This window comes from Vespula pensylvanica, chromosome 11 (genome assembly GCF_014466175.1).
Source record: "Vespula pensylvanica isolate Volc-1 chromosome 11, ASM1446617v1, whole genome shotgun sequence".
Classification (NCBI taxonomy): Eukaryota; Metazoa; Arthropoda; class Insecta; order Hymenoptera; family Vespidae; genus Vespula; species Vespula pensylvanica.
The window spans coordinates 4,252,321-4,274,228 of record NC_057695.1 but is presented as its reverse complement, the minus strand read 5'-3'; the positions used below and the strand labels follow the sequence as shown (position 1 = coordinate 4,274,228).

General features: G+C 36.1%; 2 protein-coding genes across 2 annotated transcripts in view; both read left to right on the top strand.

The window, feature by feature from the left end:
* Positions 1 to 387: 387 nt before the first annotated feature.
* Positions 388 to 1,476, top strand: LOC122632973 (gem-associated protein 8-like). Its single transcript, XM_043820325.1, has 2 exons — positions 388 to 733; positions 909 to 1,476. Exons 1-2 carry the CDS (start codon positions 510 to 512, stop codon positions 1,402 to 1,404), a joined length of 720 nt encoding a protein of 239 aa, XP_043676260.1. The 5' UTR covers positions 388 to 509; the 3' UTR covers positions 1,405 to 1,476.
* Positions 1,477 to 11,475: 9,999 nt separating this feature from the next.
* Positions 11,476 to 21,908, top strand: part of LOC122633109 (protein dachsous) — a 275,156-nt gene continuing 264,723 nt past the window's right edge. Inside the window, exon 1 of the mRNA XM_043820651.1 lies at positions 11,476 to 13,480. Coding sequence (XP_043676586.1) covers positions 11,780 to 13,480 — 1,701 coding nt within the window. The 5' untranslated portion in view covers positions 11,476 to 11,779. The remainder of the gene's footprint in view (positions 13,481 to 21,908) is intronic.

Genomic DNA, 21,908 nt, shown 5'->3' with positions numbered 1-21,908 from the left:
AGTATGAATAGAATTGTATTCTTGATTTAATAATATAAAAACAAAGCAAAAAGAATAATGTGAATTTTTAAAATAATTATTTGAAACGAATAAAAATATTTTATACGATTACAATTTAGTAAATAAATAATAATAAATCCAAAAAATAATACGTACGTAAAAAGATATTTGAAAATGTTGACAATAGATCGTCAAAGTAGAGAAAAACGAAATAAAATACTTTAACGAATGTCGTTAACGGTTTGTAGCCATATTTACATACATAGTCGAAAAAATAATTCTTAGAAAAGATAATATATTAAACGATAGTAAAAAATTTGAATATTATCTAAATCTTTTGAATAATATAAATGTAAAACATTTTATCTAAATGATTCTTGTATTTGATGCATGGGGGCGTTTCAATGCTAGTTTTTTACAAAAAAAAGTAAATCCTATATAAACAATGAGATTTTTTATATTGGGATAATATATAACTGACATTTGAAGTCTTTGATTTGTTACGAGGTATGGAACATCTTTCTGTTAAAAGAAGTAAAAATAGAAGAAAAAAACGTAATGTGAGAAAGCGTCGACGCGAACGTATCAAATTAGAGGTTAAATCAATCAAAAGTCAACGATTGATAAGAGAGCTTGCTGATGTTTCTTTTTGTAAAGAAGAAGTAATAGCGAACACGATGCAAGCTGATGCGTTTTGGAAAAATTATGCAGCTGCTCAAGAGTGGCAAAAGAGGTATCATTAATTTTTTAGTGCATTAATTTTTTTATGTTGTGTTTATTTATTAAATGATCTGTGTTAAAAATAATTTCTTTTATCTATAATAAAATTAGTCTATAGCATTTATTTGAACATATTTTTTATTTTCTATTTTGAAGGTAGAAAATATTAGAAAATTTTTTTTTTACAGGCACAGCGTAACATGGTGGAGATCTCGTTGTCTGGCTTTGGAACATGAGAATGAAATATTACGAAATAAAATTAGGTCTTTAATTGGACAAAGTAATAAACAGACTAACAATAAAAAGACTTTTAAGCGACAACAGAATAGTTGTAAAAAAGATAATAATTTCCAAGATAATCATAAAGACGAATCTAAAAATGATCAGGATTTAGAATTTCACGTAGATGAGGATATGATGACCTTCTTAGAACAAAGTTTACGTCATAAGATGGAGTTGAAACAAAAACGCGAACAAGAATTAGCAGCTAGCAAAAAAGAGAGTATAGTTCCTGTGGAAGGTGGAGCAGCTTGGGCTCATACTCGAAGTAAAGAAGCAAAATTATTATATGGCGATGCCAGTCCCACGATATTGGCTATGGAAACTGCTTTACAGGCCACGATAGAAAGACACAAAGATAAATCAAAACCTCAATATTGGCCGAATATTCCTTTAAGACTATAAACTATTTCATTTCTTAAATTGTTTTAATGCGTGTAATTTAAACATTTGTAATAAAAAGAGTTTTCAATTTCATTATCGATATTCACATTTTAAGGCCGTTCATCGCCTTTTTTTATATTTGACATAAAAAAAGGTTATATCCCCCTCCTTCTATACTTTTACAATAGAGAGAACACTAGCGCCCCTATCGGTAGGCATAGGCATCGGTATGCGCATGCGTAATTAGTAGTTCTCCACTTCCTTTTCCTGCTTTTGTATAATTACATTACAATGAGAATGGTCTTCAGTTGCAGATAGATAATGGATTAATTATAGAAGAATTCTAAAATAATTTACTGGAGAAGCTCGCAGAAAAATGTATTCATGTATTTAGATTTAGATATGTAAAGTATATTCATATAGTTTAGATTTTCAATATTCTTTTTTTATTCTTACTATTATAATCTTTTATATATTATATTTTATATGTTATGTATTAGAGTTGTAATAATTGTAAATAATATAGACATGTTGTTTATATTTATCATTGAAGTCACTAACGCTACCAGTTAAAAGTGGTGAACAGCCTTAAATTACTCTCGATTCAACTCGGCTGATAAAATAGTTATCTATTTTTAATGACATATTAATTCAATCGGTAAAACCGCGTCTACTATTATCGATAAATTTAAACTTGATTTTCCCAGTAAAGCAGGAATCTATTATTATCGACTGATTTTGGTTGGTCCATGAATATTGTTTTACTATTATTAGTTAATATTTTATTGATCGGTAAAACAGCGCTCTATTATTACTATTTTTCTTTTTTTTGTTTGATAATATAAAGCACTTTTTTCAAAATTAAATCGTCTTATTATTACTAAATGTATCAAAATTTTATTTTATTTTATTACATCTATTCAGATTTTATTTGTTTAATTTTTTTTGTTGAGTCGAAAATAATTGCTGCGTTTCACCACTAGTTTCTATTACTCGATTATATTTGCTCTTTTTTCTTATAAATGTTATACAATTTTATTGTAGGAAGATTTCAATTTTGAATAATTCGAATTTTAATCATTTTAGCAATGAAATAATTTTTTCATTAATTAAATTTAATAACAATGCGATATGTTTTATACATTCTATCGCAGATTACATTAATAAATTTGTTTTAATTATCGGAGATTGAAAATTTATATATAAGTGATATAGTTTCAATCATTTTCAATTATTCAAATTATAATTAGGGAAGGAGAGAAAAAAAAAGAAAGAGAAAGAGAGAGAGAGAGAGAGAGAGAGAGAGAGAGAGAGAGAAATAATTTGAGAAATTTCATGAATCATAGACTTTTACTATCGTCTACTCAAGCTAGTAACGTTATTATAAATATAGCCACATGATTCGCGTTTAGCAAATGGCATTAGGAGCGCGAGAAGTTCGGGGTTACAGGTCTAAAGTTAAAAGCAATTGTCCTGGAGGCTGCCAAGAGTCGCTTAGAAACGTTATAAAGAGGTAGGATGCCATGGTCTCTTCTGTGAAAGAGAGTAAAGGACTCGTAATCGTCGTGACAGGAGTAAGAAAGACAGAAAGAGCGAGAGAGGAGTTTCGAACGATCGTGCCAGAGGCGATATCGAGACTCTACGCGGGTTTCTCTCTCCATAAATGACACCTAACGCATGAAATATACCGCGGGAAGCAATTAATGGCTAATGCGAACGGCCACGCCATAATGTTTCTATATTATTATTACTCGCGTTTGGAACAATCGATTTACGTTGCTTCGAAGCTTGAAAAATCTTTGCGAATATTCTTTTTGATCGGCGATCTTTTCCTTACCGATAAAAATTCTTCGGAATAAGGTCTGACTTTAATTTCAACAAAGAATCGAAGATGAAGTATTAGCTGTAAAATATTACTCATATACTTTATTCAAAAATCATAGCTAATTTTTCTAATTTTTTCTATTTTCTTCAAATTGCAAGAGAATTCTTGATTGAAAACGAGAGACTGGAGATATTGAAAGAGTAGATAATTAATCGAATAATTATTTCGATTTCTATTTAAATCGTACGATCAAGTCGATTGACTTTATAACAATTTTGCTTGCCTATACGATCGGTTAATCGACTATCCGTAAATTTATAAATCTAAACTGGAACAGAATTCATTTGATTTTGAAAAATATTGAGGAGCAGCTTTTCGAGATATATGTATATGATAGAGGATTGATCGAGGTCTCTCCACGCGAAGACACGTTCTGCTAGTAGATATATCGTGCATAGATTAGACGAAAAGAAAAGAAAAGGAAAATAAAGAGGGTAGAGAGAACGTAAAGAAGAGCCTACCTCGACCCGTCAATACGTTATCTCTAAGCGGAGCCGTTGACACGGACCGTAGAATTCCGAAACCAGTTCGTGAGACTTTAACATCGATACTTTGCTTTGGAGAAAGCACCTAATTATCGAGATAACGCGTTTCGCCGTGTCGATACTGCTTCACGTGTATCGACCCGTATTCTATCTTTCTACCATATACTCCCACGGGATCTTGAAACTTGTTGTTTCTAAGAGAGCTTGCTCATCCTTACCTTTTCCGATTTTTTCCTTCTTTTTTATATTCGTCACTTTCATGAAGAATAAAACATCTTACAATTAGCCGAATAAACTATTCGAACGGAAATTGTAATTTTTACTTCTGCTTTAATTACTTCGTTTTAATACTTCGACATAATTAAAATATAATGTACGGCATAATTACTTTAATTGTCATATATTACTTGTTTATATAGGCGCAGGAGAATATTAAAAGACGCGAGAATGGATTGAACCGATCGACGATGCAGTATCGATATATTTGATACTTTGGATTTGATTTATTTAAAAATTATTCTTTTATAATGATCAAGAGAACAAGTATATTCATCCTTGAAAAAAAAAAAAATAATTCCTTTTATGTAATATAATTTGAAGAATACGGTAGTAATTAAGAACGTAAGATAAGATATATCTTTTAATATCTCAAATAACGTAGACCACTTTCATAATTACTGGCTCGTATAATACATTATAAAATAGTTGAAAGGCGAGGTAATCAAATGAACTTGTTTCTTTTTTTTTCTTTTCGATTTCGTTTAAAAATGTCTCATGCTGAAGTTAAGAGACGTAACGTAAATGCAGTGTTTCCCTTGATCTTCTTCCATATAAGATTTCTTGGACGATAATTTCCAACGTGTTTGATATTTGAGTCTCGCAGAAAATACCGTTTTCTATCTTTTCCTTCGAGGCAGAAAGACTGTGTCTTCCTCTAGGAAGCTTCAGAGAGTATATACACAGGTATATACGTATAATGTATATATCTATATCCATATATGTACTTATACATGCATACATATATCGTAATGTATATGCATACGAGAGATATCTTATGCTACGCGACGACTTTCATTTAGATCTTTATCGATCAACTTTCACGATATAGTCGCCATGCATGTATGTTGTATGTTGCGTTGCATCGTCCATGACGTAGCTTTCCCGTGAACATTATATCGAAGAATTATATATCATTTCATCTTGGTCTCGTTGGTAGGGTAGAGAAGAGAGAGAAGAGAAGAGAAGAGAAGAGAAGAGAAGAGATCGTATACGTTCTCTAGGGTGATTGAAATAAATCCTAAAGTTTTACTAAGACAATGATAAGAATCATAGCTGTCCGGTTAAAGTACAAAAGCAAAGAGAGAAAAAAAAAAAAGAAAAAAAGAAAATAAAAAGATACTGTTTTATATTTTAGATTGGTTATCTAGATGATCGAAGCTTTGATCAATGAAGACGGATCGAGAGAATGACCTATCCATCCTTCTTTTCTTTTTCTTTTGAGAAGAAATCATGGTAAAAGGAGTCACGATATCGTACCAAACGAAAAAAAGAGAAGTTCGCTCGAGACCGTTCGAAAGAGAGAAAGAGAGAGAGAAAGCTCCTGGAATCACTTCCTCCATTTCCATTGGACCGATTTTGTACGGAGAATCGCTAAGTGCATTCGTGTGCTTTTTTTCTACGCTTCTCACTCGGTATCTCCCCTTTCTCAGCCTACTTCAAAATCGTTTTCAGGCAGGTATAACCGCGACTTGGTTGGTGTCCACCTTTCGTGTAAGATGGCGACGAGGAAAGAAGAGAAGGGTTTGCTTTTTATCGCGCTGGTGTCATTAGCGAGCAGCAATGAGAGTCCTATAAGTTCGTATCAAGGATCCAGAAGTCGAAAAGTTCCTCCTCTTTCTGCGACGAGGAAGGACGAAAGAGAGATCTGCTTTCTGCATCGTACCATCGTTCTCGTTATTAGGATCACTCCACCTCCTTCTCCTTCTCCTCCTCTTCGTCCTCTTCGTCCTTTTCCTCCTCCTCCGCTTCACCTTCTTATTCTTCGTCTTCGTTCTCCTCTTTCTTCTTTCTCCTTCTCGCCATCGTCCTTTTCTTCCGCTCTTAAAATCATGGCCGCACGTAACCGTCTACTGATTATATGGATTCGGCGATGATTTCTGATGATGCCTCCGACCCTCGAAATGGTAAAATAATACAGTGTCGTCTCCTAGCCCGGACCCAAAGGGTCCTGTGGGCCGGTTCGTTAGCGGGGCCTTGGCGCGAGGCACCCTGTCATTATGCGGCTGGTCTCCATCACCCCCACCACTAACCAATTTTCGCTGCACCCAACTCGTCGCAGCTTCGATAAAGCTTCGTCTTTTTCCTCTTCCTCTTCCTCCTCCTACTCTTCCTCTTATTCTTTTTCTTCTTCTTCTTCTTCTTCTTCTTCTTCGTCTTCATCTTCTTCTTCGTCTTCATCTTCTTTTCTTCTTCTTCTTCGTTTTCTTCTTCGTCCTCATCTTCTTCTTCTTCTTTTCATTTTTATTCTTGTTCCTTTTTCTACATTTATACACGAGCTAGAACTCCAATGTTTCTTCTCATTTTTTTTCCTTATCATTTAACACATATACATTCTGAGATTTAATAAAAATAGAACTGTTAGAAAGCGAAGACTTTCCAATTCAAAAGTCGTCAAAGATGAACGCGATCTATCGATCTATCGATCGATGACAAAGACTTTCGTCTTTTACCATTCCACTTCTTCTATTTCTTCTTTTTTCACATTTCTCCACGAGTTAGAACTCTTGCCAATCCTTTTCCCTATTCTTCTTATCGTGGCAAGTAAGTATGCATGTAAGTACACGTTCTAGGTTTGAAAATAGAGCTCGTGTTAGAAAGCAAAGACTTTCCAAGTCAGAAGATACCAAAGACACGAACGTGATCCCTCATACAATCGTCGAAAAGGAAGGTTCTCTACGTTGAGGGACTCTACCGGAATATGTCCTCCTTTCGCTCTTCGTCTCTCTGAATAAGATTTTTAGGAAATTCGAGCGAGCATCGAGCGCGAAACTCTAGAGGCAGTAACGACTACTGCGGACATTTGAAACTCGTAACTCGATCACGTTCTCTCAGGTCTTTCGGGTAGAGCAAGACAAAGAAAGAGAGAGAAAGAGAGAGAGAGAGAGAGAGACTTATCGTGTCTTCGTAAGCGACTTATTACTCCTTTTCTTCTTCCTCTTCTCTCGCCGCCATTTTTTTCTCTTGTCTTCCATTGTCTTCCTATTCTCGTGATCGATGATCAATGAGAGACAACATTGTTAAAGAAACCAAATTCGCGACTTCCTTTTTCGAATTTTTAGGAAAAAGCTTTGCATTCAAGGTTTTGCTTCAGTGAGCAGCAACCTTGAAGAATTTGTTGTTAGTGTAGGTGGTCGTCGTAGTCGGTAATCATTTCGCTTAATGACGAAGACCGACAGCGAGGTCCTTTCCTTTCTACGGGCTCAGATTATCGCACCGTTCTTCTCTCTCTTTCTCTCTCTCTCTCTCTCTCTCTCTTTCTTTCTGTGTTATCCACGGACTCTGTAATTTTCTTCTAGCGACCGTGCCACCACGTCGCGCCGAAATTGGTGTACGATGGAAAGATTTCGTGGAAACTTTTGGTTCACGAGAGAAAGAGAAAGAGACAGAGAAAAAGAAAAAGAGAGAGGGAGAGAGAGAGAGAGAGAGAGAGAGAGAAGAAAGAGGAGGAAAAAGAAAAAGAAGAAGAAGAAGGGTAAGACGAAATGGTGGCACTTTTGCTTCGGCGGTCGAAGATCAGAGGAAGAAAAGGTCGAGAAAGAAAAATGGTGTTGATTCGAAGGCATTGATTCGAAAAGAGAGGTAAATAATGGAAGATTTTTCGGGGTTTTCCATTCTTTCTGATCTTCCAAGAAAACGATGAATTTTTCGAGGTAGGAAAAACTTTTCCTCTCTAATCGAAATGAAAATGTCGTATTTTTATTTTCTTTTTCCAAGAAAAAATACGATAAAAAGATACTTCCAATCACATCGATGATTCTTCTCCTTTCTTTCTCTTTCCTTTTTTTTTTTTCAACAAATTTGTATTCCTCCTTTTAATGGGAACATTGCCAATGTCCGATTTTACATCGGACAGGAAAAACATATCGATGATTGGAATCGACCAAAGGTAAGGTTCGATAGGTCAGTCCGATAGTTTGGTATTTCAATTGGAAAGTTTTCTACCTTTCGACGGAAGCCTTATTGTACTGCACGAGGAGAGACAACACCGTAGAGATCAGAAAATTGCTGAGTTTCGAGTGAAAGGACTTGGCCGATTCGCGTGCCATTATAATTTACTTTCATGTTCCTGAGAAGTAACGTGATTTCCAACACGGGGGCCTGTGGCCAAATCGAAGGAACCTCGGGAACCGTGTTATTACCAAAGGCTTTCGCCGCGTTATGGATTTCTGCGGACGATCCTAAATGGATTTTGACGGTACTCGGACGAAGCTGCGCATCACCGTAGAAAATTTACTACGTAACGAACGACGATGATACTTTTTCCTTCGTTCCTTTTCTTTTCCTTATCTTTTTTTCTCCTTTTCGGTATATACATATTTCTTTTGGTTTACGTTCGTTTACATCTTGCAGGGATTCGTCAGTCGTCAGAAAAGGCATTGATCGATTTTCAGACAAGAAGAGTTGATACTTTCCGAAAATCAAATTAAAACAACGAAAATACATACATAACATGATAATATGATATAATAAAATTAATAATTCTTTCAATTAGCATCGAATCATTAAATTAATAAGACGAATTCACAAGTAAGTTCTTATCTTGGTTATGAATCAGTAAGGCATAAAAATCGACCTAAGGTTTTCTCATCTTATCATCATCATGATCATCATCATCATCCTCATCCTCATTATTATTGTTATTATTATTATTATTATTATTATTGAATTGTTTCTGACTTTTTATCATTAAAAAGAGAGCTTCCGTATAGGTGGGATAATTTCCGGGAAGTAAATAGGGTATGCGTAACAACGTACTTTCGAGGTCGAGACTCATTCCTGCTTCCAGCACCTGCAAAAGATCAGGCCGTGCACTCGATGCTTGGGCAAACAATACGAACGATGATGCACCGTCCCGAGCGCATTGTCCGTAGCGAGTAGTAGTAGGCGGCGGATTTATCTGCCTACTCGTAGAGTCAGGTAGAGGAGTCCAAGGGTCCTCGACCCTCGGGACACGTCGCACTGTCCGACGGAACCGATGGATCTTCTTCTCCTCCTCCTCCTCTTTCTCCTCTTCCTCCTACTCCTCCTCCTCCTCCTCCTCCTCCTCCTCCTTCTCTTCCTCCTTCTCTTCCTCCTCCTGCCTTTCCATCTTGTCTTCGTCGTCTTCTTCTTCTTCTTCTTTTCCTTCTCCTTTTCTTTTCTCGTTCTGGCCTGTTTTCGCGCGGTCGATGCCACGCACCTAGATATCATTACATAAATGATATTTTTGTGGATCGTTCATCTTTGGAGAGATAAGAGAGAGAAAAGGAAAGTAAAGAAAAAAAAGGGGAAAAAAATTGAAGTGATATCGTCATTTTTCGCTAGCCAATTCTGCGTGACATGTACCATTTCCAGTTTGGCATTTCGATGTTCAGAAAGAAGAAGAAGAAGAAGAAGAAGAAGAAGAAGAAGAAGAAGAAGAAGAAGAAGAAGAAGAAGAAGAAGAAGTAGAAGAAGCAGCAGAAAAAGAAGGAGAGGAAGAAGAAGAAATAAAAATCAAGATTGGACGGGGAAATTTTACTCGATATCCTCGCGCTCGCGTAGGAAAGAAAGAAAGATGTTAAATCACGCGATACGCGCGGAAAGTTGGCGGGTATGTTCACCGCAAGCGAGGTCGAATTCCTTTCGAGATAGAGAGAATCCTGGCATTGGTTTCACGTATCTCAATGCGGTCACGACGACGTTGTTCACGATCGATCATGATCGAGTTGGAGGTGCTTACTAAAAAACATTTTCCATGTATCTTATTCGAATTAAATCAATTTTTTTTCTCGACTTTATCAAACCATCGTACGAGAGAGAGAGAGAGAGAGAGAGAGAGAGAGAGAGAAAGAAAGAGAAAATAAAAATAAATTCAAAGTTAGGAATCTACGGAGAATAAACAGAGAGATCGGAAAAGAGATCGGAGCTGGAAAGAAATGAGAGCGTCGTCGGAAGGAGGGTGTAAGAGAAGAGTGCGCGTTCCCTGAGTCGCTTTCCTCGTCACGTCACGAAATTCCAGGACCTTTGGCACGGGCGTACAGGAGGTTCGTATGGCCGAGCGCGGAATGAGCGCCGACGGTAAGTCAGTTCCTCGCATACCGGGCGCTCAGGTAGGTAGGTAGCAAGGAGGTAGAGAGAGGACAAGGGAGAAGAGAGCGTGCGCGCGCGCGTGAGCTCGAAGAACAGAGAGAGCGAGAGCGAGAGAGAGAGAGAGAGAGAGAGAGAGAGAGAGAGAGAGAAAGAGAAAGAGTATAGTAGAGTCTAGGTGCTCGCTGCCGTGCCGCGCGTTGAATGCCTGGGCCCGGAGTGTATCAGGCCCCGAGTGTATCGGAGTGCGCTCCCCTCTCCAAGATGGCCGCCGCTCGGGTCCAGCCGGGTCCCCCTGACTGAGGCAGCCGAGTTGGTCGAGTCAGGGGAAGGGTAGGCCTTGCAGGTGCCGCCATGTCAGTGCATGCCTAACCTCGAAGCCGCGCGGAACGGACGCTGGCCCGAACAACGCGACACCTCGTGCCCGCGAATCGTCGCGTTTCGTTCGACCGAATACGAGCGGATTTCTTGCCTTCTCGCGAGCGGGGATTATTGGAAGAGATCGAAGGAACGGCGTCGATCGAGCTTCTCTTCTATTTTATATACTGTGACCGGTTTTTCTCGCGGATATCTATACGTATGTATGAACGTGTGTATATGTATATATATATATATGTATGTACGTATGTATATATACATATATATATATATATATATATATGTATAGTTATATTCTTACACGTACAAGGAGTTAAGGTGTTACGAAAAGATATACGATCGAGACGCACATCGTGGACATAGTCCGGTCCTATTAAAAAAGTCCATAGAAGAGAAAGCAAAGAAAGAGATCGGTAGCCGCGGAAATCGCAGTTTTCGTATCGTTATTGTATCGGCTATCTCGTCGCGAGTGAGCGGTTTCGTGCGAGTTCAGGAGCAGACACGACCCTGGATCCTTTCGGTCGTTCACTCCCGCTTGAGCCTGGATCCTTTTCTATGATACAAGCGCCGTTGGATAAGCCGAGCATCGTCTCGGACGTTCCTCGTACCAGGTAGAACGGAACGCAAAGCTGGTACGAGATGACGAGCGGCGGAGGAGAAGCGAAAGGATCGCGCCAGGTTCGCGACCGGTCTTGTTGACCATCCGGTTATCGTCGGTGGATCTAACGCGAGGAATGTACGATATCTCGCGGCGCGTATATGCTCGGTGACAGTGAGTACGGATGATAGGGTAAAGCAGTTGTATATTTTATGCTGGAAAAAGAGGTTCGTCGGAAAGTGTGTGTCGAGTCGTCGCGGACGAAGGAGGATCGAGAGAGAAAGAGAGATGAGGTGATTGTGTTTGGTGGTTGGTGCTGGTGGGTGATAAAATTTGACTGGAAAGGTGATAGAAAGGAGATCTAGGAAGATCAAGAGAGATCGAGAGAAATCAAGATAGAGATAGAGATAGAGATAGATAGAGAGAGAGAAAGAGAGAGAGAGAGAGAGAGAGAGAGAGAGGGAGGAGTTTGGAGTAGTCGGAGGTGGGAGCTAGACAAGGTGGAAGATCCTGGAGAAGAAGAGGGAAGCGAGGAAGAGGAGGATATACCGTCGTTGAAGGATCGGTCCGAGAATGGAAGGGTCGAGATAATAAAAGGAGAGAGGAGTGTAGAGCAGAGTAGAAGGAGCGAGAGAGGAGAGAGAGAGAGAGAGAGGAGAGAGAGAGAGAGAAGAGAGAGAGAGATAGAGGCGGTTAGCAGGAGGAGGCCGGGAGGAGGCCAGGATGCGGCCGGTAAGGCACCTGCTACTGTTGTTCCTCGTCCTGGGAGCGAGCCTCGCCCCGGGCACGCGGTCCGAGCTGGTCAGATGCTTCGAGGTTTCCGAGAACGCTCGGCCAGGCACCAGGGTGGGCTTCATCGACGCGGAGAACCCTCCGTATCTGGTAGTTTCGGTCTCGGGATCAGCAGTGGACGCTGATCTGACGGTGGACCAAACGACGGGCGAGATAAAGACCAGGGTGCCATTGGATCGCGAGACAAGGCCTTCTTATACTTTGGTCTCTTTACCGCAGAACGTAAAGGTTGTGGTAAAGGTGTTGGACGAGAACGACAACGCACCGACCTTTCCTGTGGATCGGGTCGACGTTGAGTTCCCAGAGAATTCACCGAGAGACGCGAAACGTGCATTGCCACCGGCAAAAGACCCTGATCTCGGTCAGTACTCGACGCAACGTTACGAGATCGTTTCAGGTAACGACGGCGAGGCGTTTAGGTTGTCGCAGCATCGCGGTCGCGACGGCGTTCTCTATCTGGATCTTCAGAACGGCGGAACGTTGGATCGCGAAGCTCGCTCCAACTACCGTCTCGTGATCGAGGCTCTCGACGGGGGCTCGCCAGCGTTACGCTCGAGGCTGCACGTGAACGTGACGGTGCAGGACGTCAACGACAATCCGCCGATCTTCAATCAGACTCGGTACGCGGCGAGCGTGCCGGAGAACGCGACCGTCGGCACGCCGGTCTTAGCCGTGAACGCGAGCGACGCCGATGCCGGTGAAAACGGTCGGATCGAGTACTCGATCAATCGTAGACAATCCGATCGCGGTGAGATGTTCCGTATTGATCCGGAGAGCGGTATGGTTTACGTGAACAAGGCGTTGGACTTCGAGTCGAAGGATCGTCACGAGTTGGTGATCGTAGCGAGAGATCGGGGTGCCCAGCCGCTCGAAGCGAGCGCTTTCCTGTCCGTCCGTGTCACCGACGTCAACGACAATCAACCGGCGATCACGGTGATCTTTCTCTCGGACGACGCCACACCTAAGATCAGCGAGAGCGCTCAACCGGGCGAGTTCGTCGCAAGGATATCGGTCAGTGATCCAGACTCGAGGACAGAATATTCAAACGCGACGGTTACGTTGACCGGTGGCGAAGGACATTTCGGTTTGGCTACAAGAGATAACATAATCTACCTAGTCGTAGTCGAGAGACCGCTCGATCGAGAGGAGAAGCCCGTTTACGAACTTTCGGTTGAAGCTACGGACGCTGGTACACCACCTTTGAGAGCGATTCGTAATTTCAAGCTACTAGTCACCGACGTTAACGATAACGCGCCAAAATTCGAACGTGACACCTACGAGGCTCATCTCCTCGAAGCCTCCGAGCCAGGTACCTCGGTCCTTCGAGTTCTCGCAACCGACTTGGACGAAGGTGCCAATTCAGCAGTGAGATACTCGATACGTAACTCCACTTGGTTCGCCATCGACGAGATCTCAGGATTGATCAGTACGATCAGCCACGTCGATTGCGAAGCAGACCCAGCTCCTATTCTCATCGTTGTAGCCACTGATTCTGGACGTCCACCTCTCAGCAGTAGTGCTACAGTTCGCGTTACGGTTCACGATCTCAACGACAACGAACCCATCTTCGAGAAGCCGCTCTACAATGCCACCGTGCCGGAGGATATGCCCGTTGGACGCTGTTTTCTCAAGGTATCGTTATCTTCACAGTCCTCTTTTTATTCATTTCTTTTCTTCTCCTCGACAAAACCTGAGTTTTGCGATTCAATCTTCCTTGCCATTTCCTTATTACGCATACCTTCGTGGAAAAGATCGTTCCTGATCAGCAAAGTGTTACCTTTTAATAAGTACTTTGCCGATGGCGAGTTATCCACCATGTTTGTATAATTATTAGAAGGATAAAAGTCAATCGGTGCGATAAAATACTCCGAGTGAAAGGCAACATTCCTTGGATCCTTCGCTTGACGATGAATCGTGTTTTTGACCTTACGTCCCAAACTCTAAATTCTACGCTGCTCTTATTTTTCTTCGAGTCCGAGTAATGTCCTTACTTGATCGCGATCGTTTCAAAGTATTCAGAAGTTTAGGATATTGTAAAAACTGATCGAATCGACGAATCCAATTCTTAGTATAGTTATGTCGATGAAAAAGATCACTTAAAACTCATACATGCTTGCGATAATTTCATGGCAAGAATCGCGATAATATATTATTTTTTGCTATTTTTTCTTCCGTAACATTTACTTTTAACAGCCGATACGATAGACATTTATTTCGTAAAAGTTTTTGCAGATATAAATCATGCATGCATCGAAGAGTTAAGCATTCCGTTTAATTTGATAGACACTAATACAGATATACAAATACTAATTAATATCGAAAGAGCAACGATAGTACTTAAACTACACTTCTCTCTTTCTCTTTCTCTCTCTCCCCATCTGGGAAAACCATAATTGGGTATCGAATCGAAAGGTTTCCCCGGAGCGTAGTGCAATTAGTATAACTTGTACACCGTTAAGGAGTGTTATCGATCACTGCACTCTATCGTGGAAAATCGAGAGTTCGATAGTAAAGTCCACGTTCGTTCGAGCGAATCCACACGGTCGTTTCGCATTCGTAGCGTACCTCGACAACTCTGGAGAAGGAGAGTGAATACGATACTACTCTCGAAGGAACGTGAATGAGGAAACCTATCGAGTATGGACGAAACGGTACGTGAATCGTTCAGGAACGTACCTTTACTTTCTGCGAACCCAACATTCAACTCGAATACACCAAAATAACATTCAATTATTGTCTTTGTTATTATCGTTGTTTTTGTCAGTATTATTATTTCCAATTTCATCTATCGATTTTATTCAAAGTAATAATATTTGTCGCGATATTTTCCATTAATAATCGACGTGTAAAAATTCTCCTGCAATAACTAAGTTAACAAGTTAATTCTCTTTCTTTGTCTCTTTCTTTTTCTTTTTATCTTCCCTTCTCTTTTTTTTTCTTTCTGTTTCTTTTATATCAACCATCTCTTTTTCTTCTTTATATTTATGATGTCCTTGGCGTAATAGAGTTCGCATACTTACGACTACCGTTGTCGATATCTTTACTTTCTCCTCCCGACGCGCCTTTCTCCGCGCTTATATGGTGCGTCCGATAAATTTCAATACCGGATGAGAATAAACTAAATGCAAAATGCAAAGGCCGACCGAAGATAGTTTAACTTTAACAGGTATCTCCAACGTTTTATTAGTATTATACTCGAATTAAGGTACATTGAACGAACAACTATCAAAAAATATTGAAACACTTGCTATATCCAATATTAACATTCGTCAAAAGCTAACATACAATTAACGAATAAAAGGTACATAACAAATCGAAGTAATAAAATTAACAAAAAGAAGTGGTTGGTACCAGATCGTTGACGAAGTTAAAATTCGAAGCGACGTTTCTTCACCGAGACGAGCCGAACGTGTCGTTACGATATCGATGTTTCTTCCTGTTGCATTACATGCGCATACGTGGCCTCCAATGCAGGAGAAAAAGGCGAGGGCGGCCTCGAGGAAAGAATGAGAGAAAAAAAGAGAAAGAGAGAAAGAAAGAAAGAAAGAAAGAAAGAAAGAAAGAAAGAGAAAGAGAGAGACGGGAAGAAAAAAATTCGATCGAAGGTTCGCCTCGAATATCGTCAAGGAATTAAACGTTAAAGAGTAGAGGGTGGGACGTTGACTTCTGTGTTTGTGAAATTTGAGATATCGGCCGGTTTCATAAAGGGGATTACGCGGTATAGTACTCGTCGCCTTTTACGAATGATCGTATTACGTTCGACGTAATCGTCGAAAGTAACACTATACCAACTTGAGTTTGTACGATAACGAAGTTGTCGTACTACCGACTCGTAGTAAAGTCGACGTCGAGGTAAAAGGAGCAAAGTAGAGTTCTGTAAGTGTTCTCCTTGAGAGATGCTCAAATTTTCTTTCTTGGTACTCTTCCTTCCCTTCTTTTTTTTTTCTTCTTTCTTTTAATGATCTCAGGTGAAAGTCTGAAGTAACGCTCGAGGTGATGCCGATGACTAATTTTCCCTTGGTCGGATCGGTATCGCTATAATTATGACATAAAACGTTACACGCTTCTTCGAGCGTTTAAAAGAATACAAACACACACACGCGCGGAGAGACAAGAGGAATTCACGCTGAATTGTAGTTTAAATAATTTCGAAAGATATTTAAATCATCATAGAACACATGTCAATTTCTTTTCTGATTTGCTTTTTATTGAATTTAAATGCAGCCATTAGCTCGACAGTACTTGCGTTACATTTGATATATAATTAATAAATCGCAACTAATATCGATTGCCCGGGTCTCACCACTTGGAGGTTGCTGCTTACGGAGACCCACGAGCTATGACTCTACTGCTAATATAATTTACCTTTAATAATGACAACATATATTTATAGTTTACTTTTAATAACAATATTTAGTTAATTTAATTAATTTAGAAAAACAAAGCAAAAGCAAAGGCAATCGCGAAACGAATCACCAATTTTTTTCCAACAAATTTAAGTTGGATGAAAATTTATGAAGCGTTTGATATCGACCTACCTACCCGATTAAGGAAGAGAGACCTTAATTTTGATACTCTATTCCGAATCTAATCTTGAAATATCTTGACGATGATCATGATGAAACTGAAACATAAAATTACTAAACATTGATAAATAAGAATGTGGAGAGAAACATTCTCACAATAAAGATAAAATCATATTATATGTTTTATCTTATTATATTCCTGCAATCAAAATAATGTATAAATTTCAACCTGTAATTAGGAAACATTTAAAACATTTTATAATTTGATATGCACAGTCAAAATAATATACGAATTCCATGTAATAGATTGGCAGCAAAGCTGTGAACATAAAACATTTAAAACACTTTATAATTAAATATGCACAATCAAAATAATATATCAATTCCACATGGTAGGTTGGCAGCAAAGCTGTGAACAGAAAATATCTAAAGCATTTTATAATTTGATATGCCAAGTCAAAGTAACGTATGAAGTCGGCATAATAGATTGACAACGAACCTGTGAACAGAAAATATCTAAAGCATTTTATAATTAAATAATGCACAATCAAAATAATATATAAATTTCATATAACAAACCAATGGCGAACCTGTAAATATAAAACATTTGAAGTATTTCATAATTTCATATGCACAATCAAAATAATAATATGTGAATCTCATATCAAAAATCAGCAGCTAATATAAGATATCTGTGAACATAAAATAACATATTATTATTATCTGAAAATATATGGCAATTAAATATGTGAATGAATAATTATTTTACTCAATGAGATTACAGAAACAGTGAAATACGAACTTTGAATTTGGAAGTTATATGGTGCTTCCTGAAACATAAATTCTGTTCTGATTAATTAAAAATATTATTGAAAATTCCAAATGAATAAAAAAAGAATTTGTTTGTTTAAAAATACCATCGATGATCGTCGAAAAATTCGTCCATTATCACTCGTTTATCAAATTCCCATTTGTCTACATTCTATTCTTAATTTCTTAACTTTCAGTGAACTGGAACATCTGAAACAGCTGAAACATTAAAATTTTATAATGCATTTACAATTTTTATTAATTTATCTTATGCCATATATATTACAAACCTTATTATATTATTATTTGTACTGTTGTTTGCATCCAATAATGGAAGGGTATTTACGAATGGTCACTTGATAGTTCGTATCTTGATCTTAATTTAATCCAATATTTAATAATTATGAAATATCCTGTAACAGATAACTATATAAAAAGGGCATGTGTGGAAAGATAAAATCTTATAACTACGCGGCCGAAAACTTCCATTTTTAAAAATTTAATAAATATAAATTATGACTTTAGCAAGCAATGGAAGCATACATGAATAATAACAAGATTTTGCATTTTTAATCAGAAATAAAAGAAAAAAAAAAAAAGAAAAAAAAAGTACATTAAAATTCTCGATGCATTATAAAATTTGTTTAGCTTTTAAGTTAAAGTATATATTGTATATGTCTTTTATAGATGTATAAGTACAAAATGAGAAAAATGTTGTCAATAATTAAATACAATAAACATGTAAACAATAAACAAGATTAAATACAATGAAGTGGTTAAAAAAATATATTGGGAAATTGTTCAAGATACATTATGAAAAAAAAGAAATGTGTATATTCAAAAGTATTCAAGAGATAAATTAAAATCGCGATTAAAAAAGAGCAAAATATATTGTTTCTTATATTATTTTACAAAATGCATACGCAATTTTGTATACCGCCATAATCGCAACCATATCGAGATCAAATGTATTTTTAATCAATAGATACAATATCATATTTTAAAACGTTTAATATTAACGCGTAGTATCCAGTTACATCAAGTGTCTGATGTATATATTACATCATTTACAAGACACTTTTTTAATTTATTACTATGATAAAACAAAAAATAGTAGTACACTTTCATAATTTCAGAACCATGTGTATTAAATACATTCATTTTATATTCTTGTTATTATAATTTCATTTTAATTATTATAATTTCAGAACCATGTGTATTAAATACAAATTTAATACATTAATTAATTAAATAAATTACAAATCAATACAAATTCTTTAAAAACAATATAACATATGTTAAATATATATTCTTATCTTTTTCATATTTCTATGAATTTATTTTTTAACAAATATACTTCGTTAATTTATTTTATATAATTACTTGACAATTACTGTCGGCTTTAACAAACACTTTTTTTTCGCATGTGCATTCCTGAATGCAGCCAATTGCGAAACCTAATTCTTCATCAAGTCTTATAGATTTTTAATCAGAATAATATTAGCAATAGAATAATTATGGAATTAATAATAAAATAATCAATAAAATAATATAATTAGTAAAAGTAGTAAGTTGTAAAACTCGTGGTAAACAGTATTGATATTGAAGTATGTATATATCTCGTATATATAAAAGATAAAAGGAAAATTATTCATTAACAATTTTATAAAAAATTTATAATTATTCTAAAATAAAAATCTATATGCTTGGAAATGCAGGTGCATTCCTGAATGCAATCCTGTTCCTGTTCTAATCCACACTCCTGAGTGTGGGACAGCCTTTTTATTTATATAACAAGACTTATGCGTTTTTATTCCAAAAAATAATAATATTTCTTTTATATATGCATAAACATTTCTTAAAAAATCATTGTCACATCATCCATTATTTATTTCTTCATATTTCTTATGAATTATTCATATATGTGTATATAATATCATTCATATATATAATATAAAAATACTTATTTATTATTACTCTGAAATATTTAGAAACTTTTTCATTTGATAATCATGTTCAAAAAATTTGGAATAAAAATGTATATCCTTGCCATATTTTATGCACTCCTGAGTGCTGGCTGTCATTTCTTTCATTTCGCTCATTTAGCAAGACTTATACATTTCTAATCAGAATGATTCAAATTTTCTTTTTATTTATTTGCACCATTTAAATATAAATCAACTATTATATATGGAATGAAATTAAATTTTTTATTTAGATAACTTTTATTTCTTGTAAATAATATCATAAAGCTGAAATATTTAAATATTTATTTTAGTATTGTAGTATTTGTAGTATTGTAGTTATTATGTATTATAGACTTTCATTAGTGCATACATTCATTTATATTTGAACATTCAGAAAAAAAATGTATATACTTACTATTATATTTTCATCTGCATTCCTGAATGCAGGCATGTACTTACTGTGAACTTATCGTATGCACTCCTGAGTGCAGGCAAGCCATTTTAATCGCTTTATTTATATACCAAGACTTATGTATTTTTATTCCAAAAAATAATTATATTTGTTTCTTATATTCATAAACAATTATTAATAATATTTATATCATTCATTATATCTTCTTAGCATTTTTTATGAAACTTTCGTATATATAATAAAAATACTCCCTCTTTCTCTCTTTCTCTTTCTCTTTTATATATATATATATATATATATATATATATATATATATTCATATACTTATTAATTCTCTTGTTTCATAATCATTTGTTGATAATTTTGGAATAAAAATATATACCCTTGACATATTTATGCACTCCTGAGTGCTGGCTGCCATTTCTTTCATTTCGCTCATTTAGTTCGTACTTACTGTGAACTTATCATATGCACTCCTGAGTGCAGGCAAGCCATTTCAATCGCTTCATTTATATACCAAGATTTATGCATTTTTATTCCAAAAAATATTCATATTTCTTTTAAATACGTATAAATCTTTGTATCATTCATTATTTCTCAATACTTCTTATGAAACTTTCATATAAATAATAAAAATACTCCCTCTCTCTCTCTCTTTCTCTCTCTCTCTCATATATATTTATTAAGTCTTTCATCTCATATTTATTTGTTAATAATTTTGGAATAAATATGTATATTCTTGACATATTTTAATATGCACTCCTGAGTGCTGGCTGCCATTTATGTCGTTTCATTCATCTAGCAAGACTTATACATAACTTATCGGAATAATTCAAATTTTTTTTTAATTCATTTGCACTATTTAAATATCATTCAATTATCATATATGGGATAAAATGAAATTTTATTTATTTATTGTTAGATAAGTTTAATATCGTATATTAAAAAAAATATCAACAGAGTTCGACGTATTTATATATTTTCTTCATTAAGTATCCTTATTAGTGCATTCATTCATTTTTGATTATTCCAAATATGAAATGTATATTCTTACTACAATTTGTTCATTTGCATTCCTGAATGCAATTATGTACTTACTGTAAACCTTTCATATGCACTCCTGAGTGCAAACAAGCCATTTTATTTGTTTCATTTATATACCAAACGTATAACTTTTTATTCCAAAAAATATTTATATTTCTTTCAAATATGCATAAACATTTATTAATAATCTTTGTATCATTCATTATATCTTTTTAATATTTCTTATGAAACTTTCATATATATAATAAAAATACTCCCTCTTTCTCTCTCTTTCTCTCTCTCCCTCTTTTTCTCTCTCTTTCATATATATTTATTATGTCGTTCATCTCATATTCATTTGTTGATAATTTTGGAATAAAAATGTATACCCTTGACATATTTTAATATGCACTCCTGAGTGCTGGCTGCTATTTTATATATTCATCTGCATTCCTGAATGCAGGCATTTTGATTTGTCATCAAGTCTTGTAGATTTTTAATCAGAATAATCAAAATAAACAGAATAATCAAAATAATCAGATTAATCGGATTAATCAGAATAATCAGAATCATATTGCAAAAAGATAATGAGGGTGAGAAAGGAGATGATAACGATAATGATTACCACATAAGAGTCATTTTGCAACTCGTGGTAGAGCTACATTGACATTGAAATATGCATATATCTCGTATATATACATACGCATTATGAAATTATGAACATGAAAGAGAAAAAAATATGATTATTCTGAATTAAAAATCAACATGCTTGGGTATCCAAATGCACTCCTGAGTGCAATGCTGCTGCAGGCCACAAACATCCACACAATATTTAACGAGCGTGATTCTATTTTTGTAACTAAAAATCTACTTCAAGAAAAGACTCTACTTTAAAACTTTAAAATGCAAGGACTCGACTTTAATTTAAAAAGAAAAAATGCAATGACTCGACTTTAATTTAAAAGAGGAAATGCAATGACTCGACTTTAATTTAATAAGAAAAATGCAAGGGCTCGACTTTAATTTAAAATGAAAAGAGGGAGGGCTTGACTTTAATTCGAAAAAAAAAAAATAAAAATAAAAATAGAAAATGCAAAGGGCTTGATTCTACTCTGAAATGAAAACATTGACTCTACTTTTAAAAAATACAATGACTCGACTTTACTTTAAGAAAAAATTACAATGACTCTATTAATTAATAATTAACTGTAAAAACTTGACTCTAATGGCAAAAATTCTAATTTTTCACGAACGCGAGTGTGGAACGTCGTAGCAAGGAGATGGAATGGTCCATCATCTCCATCCAGGAACAAACTACTACG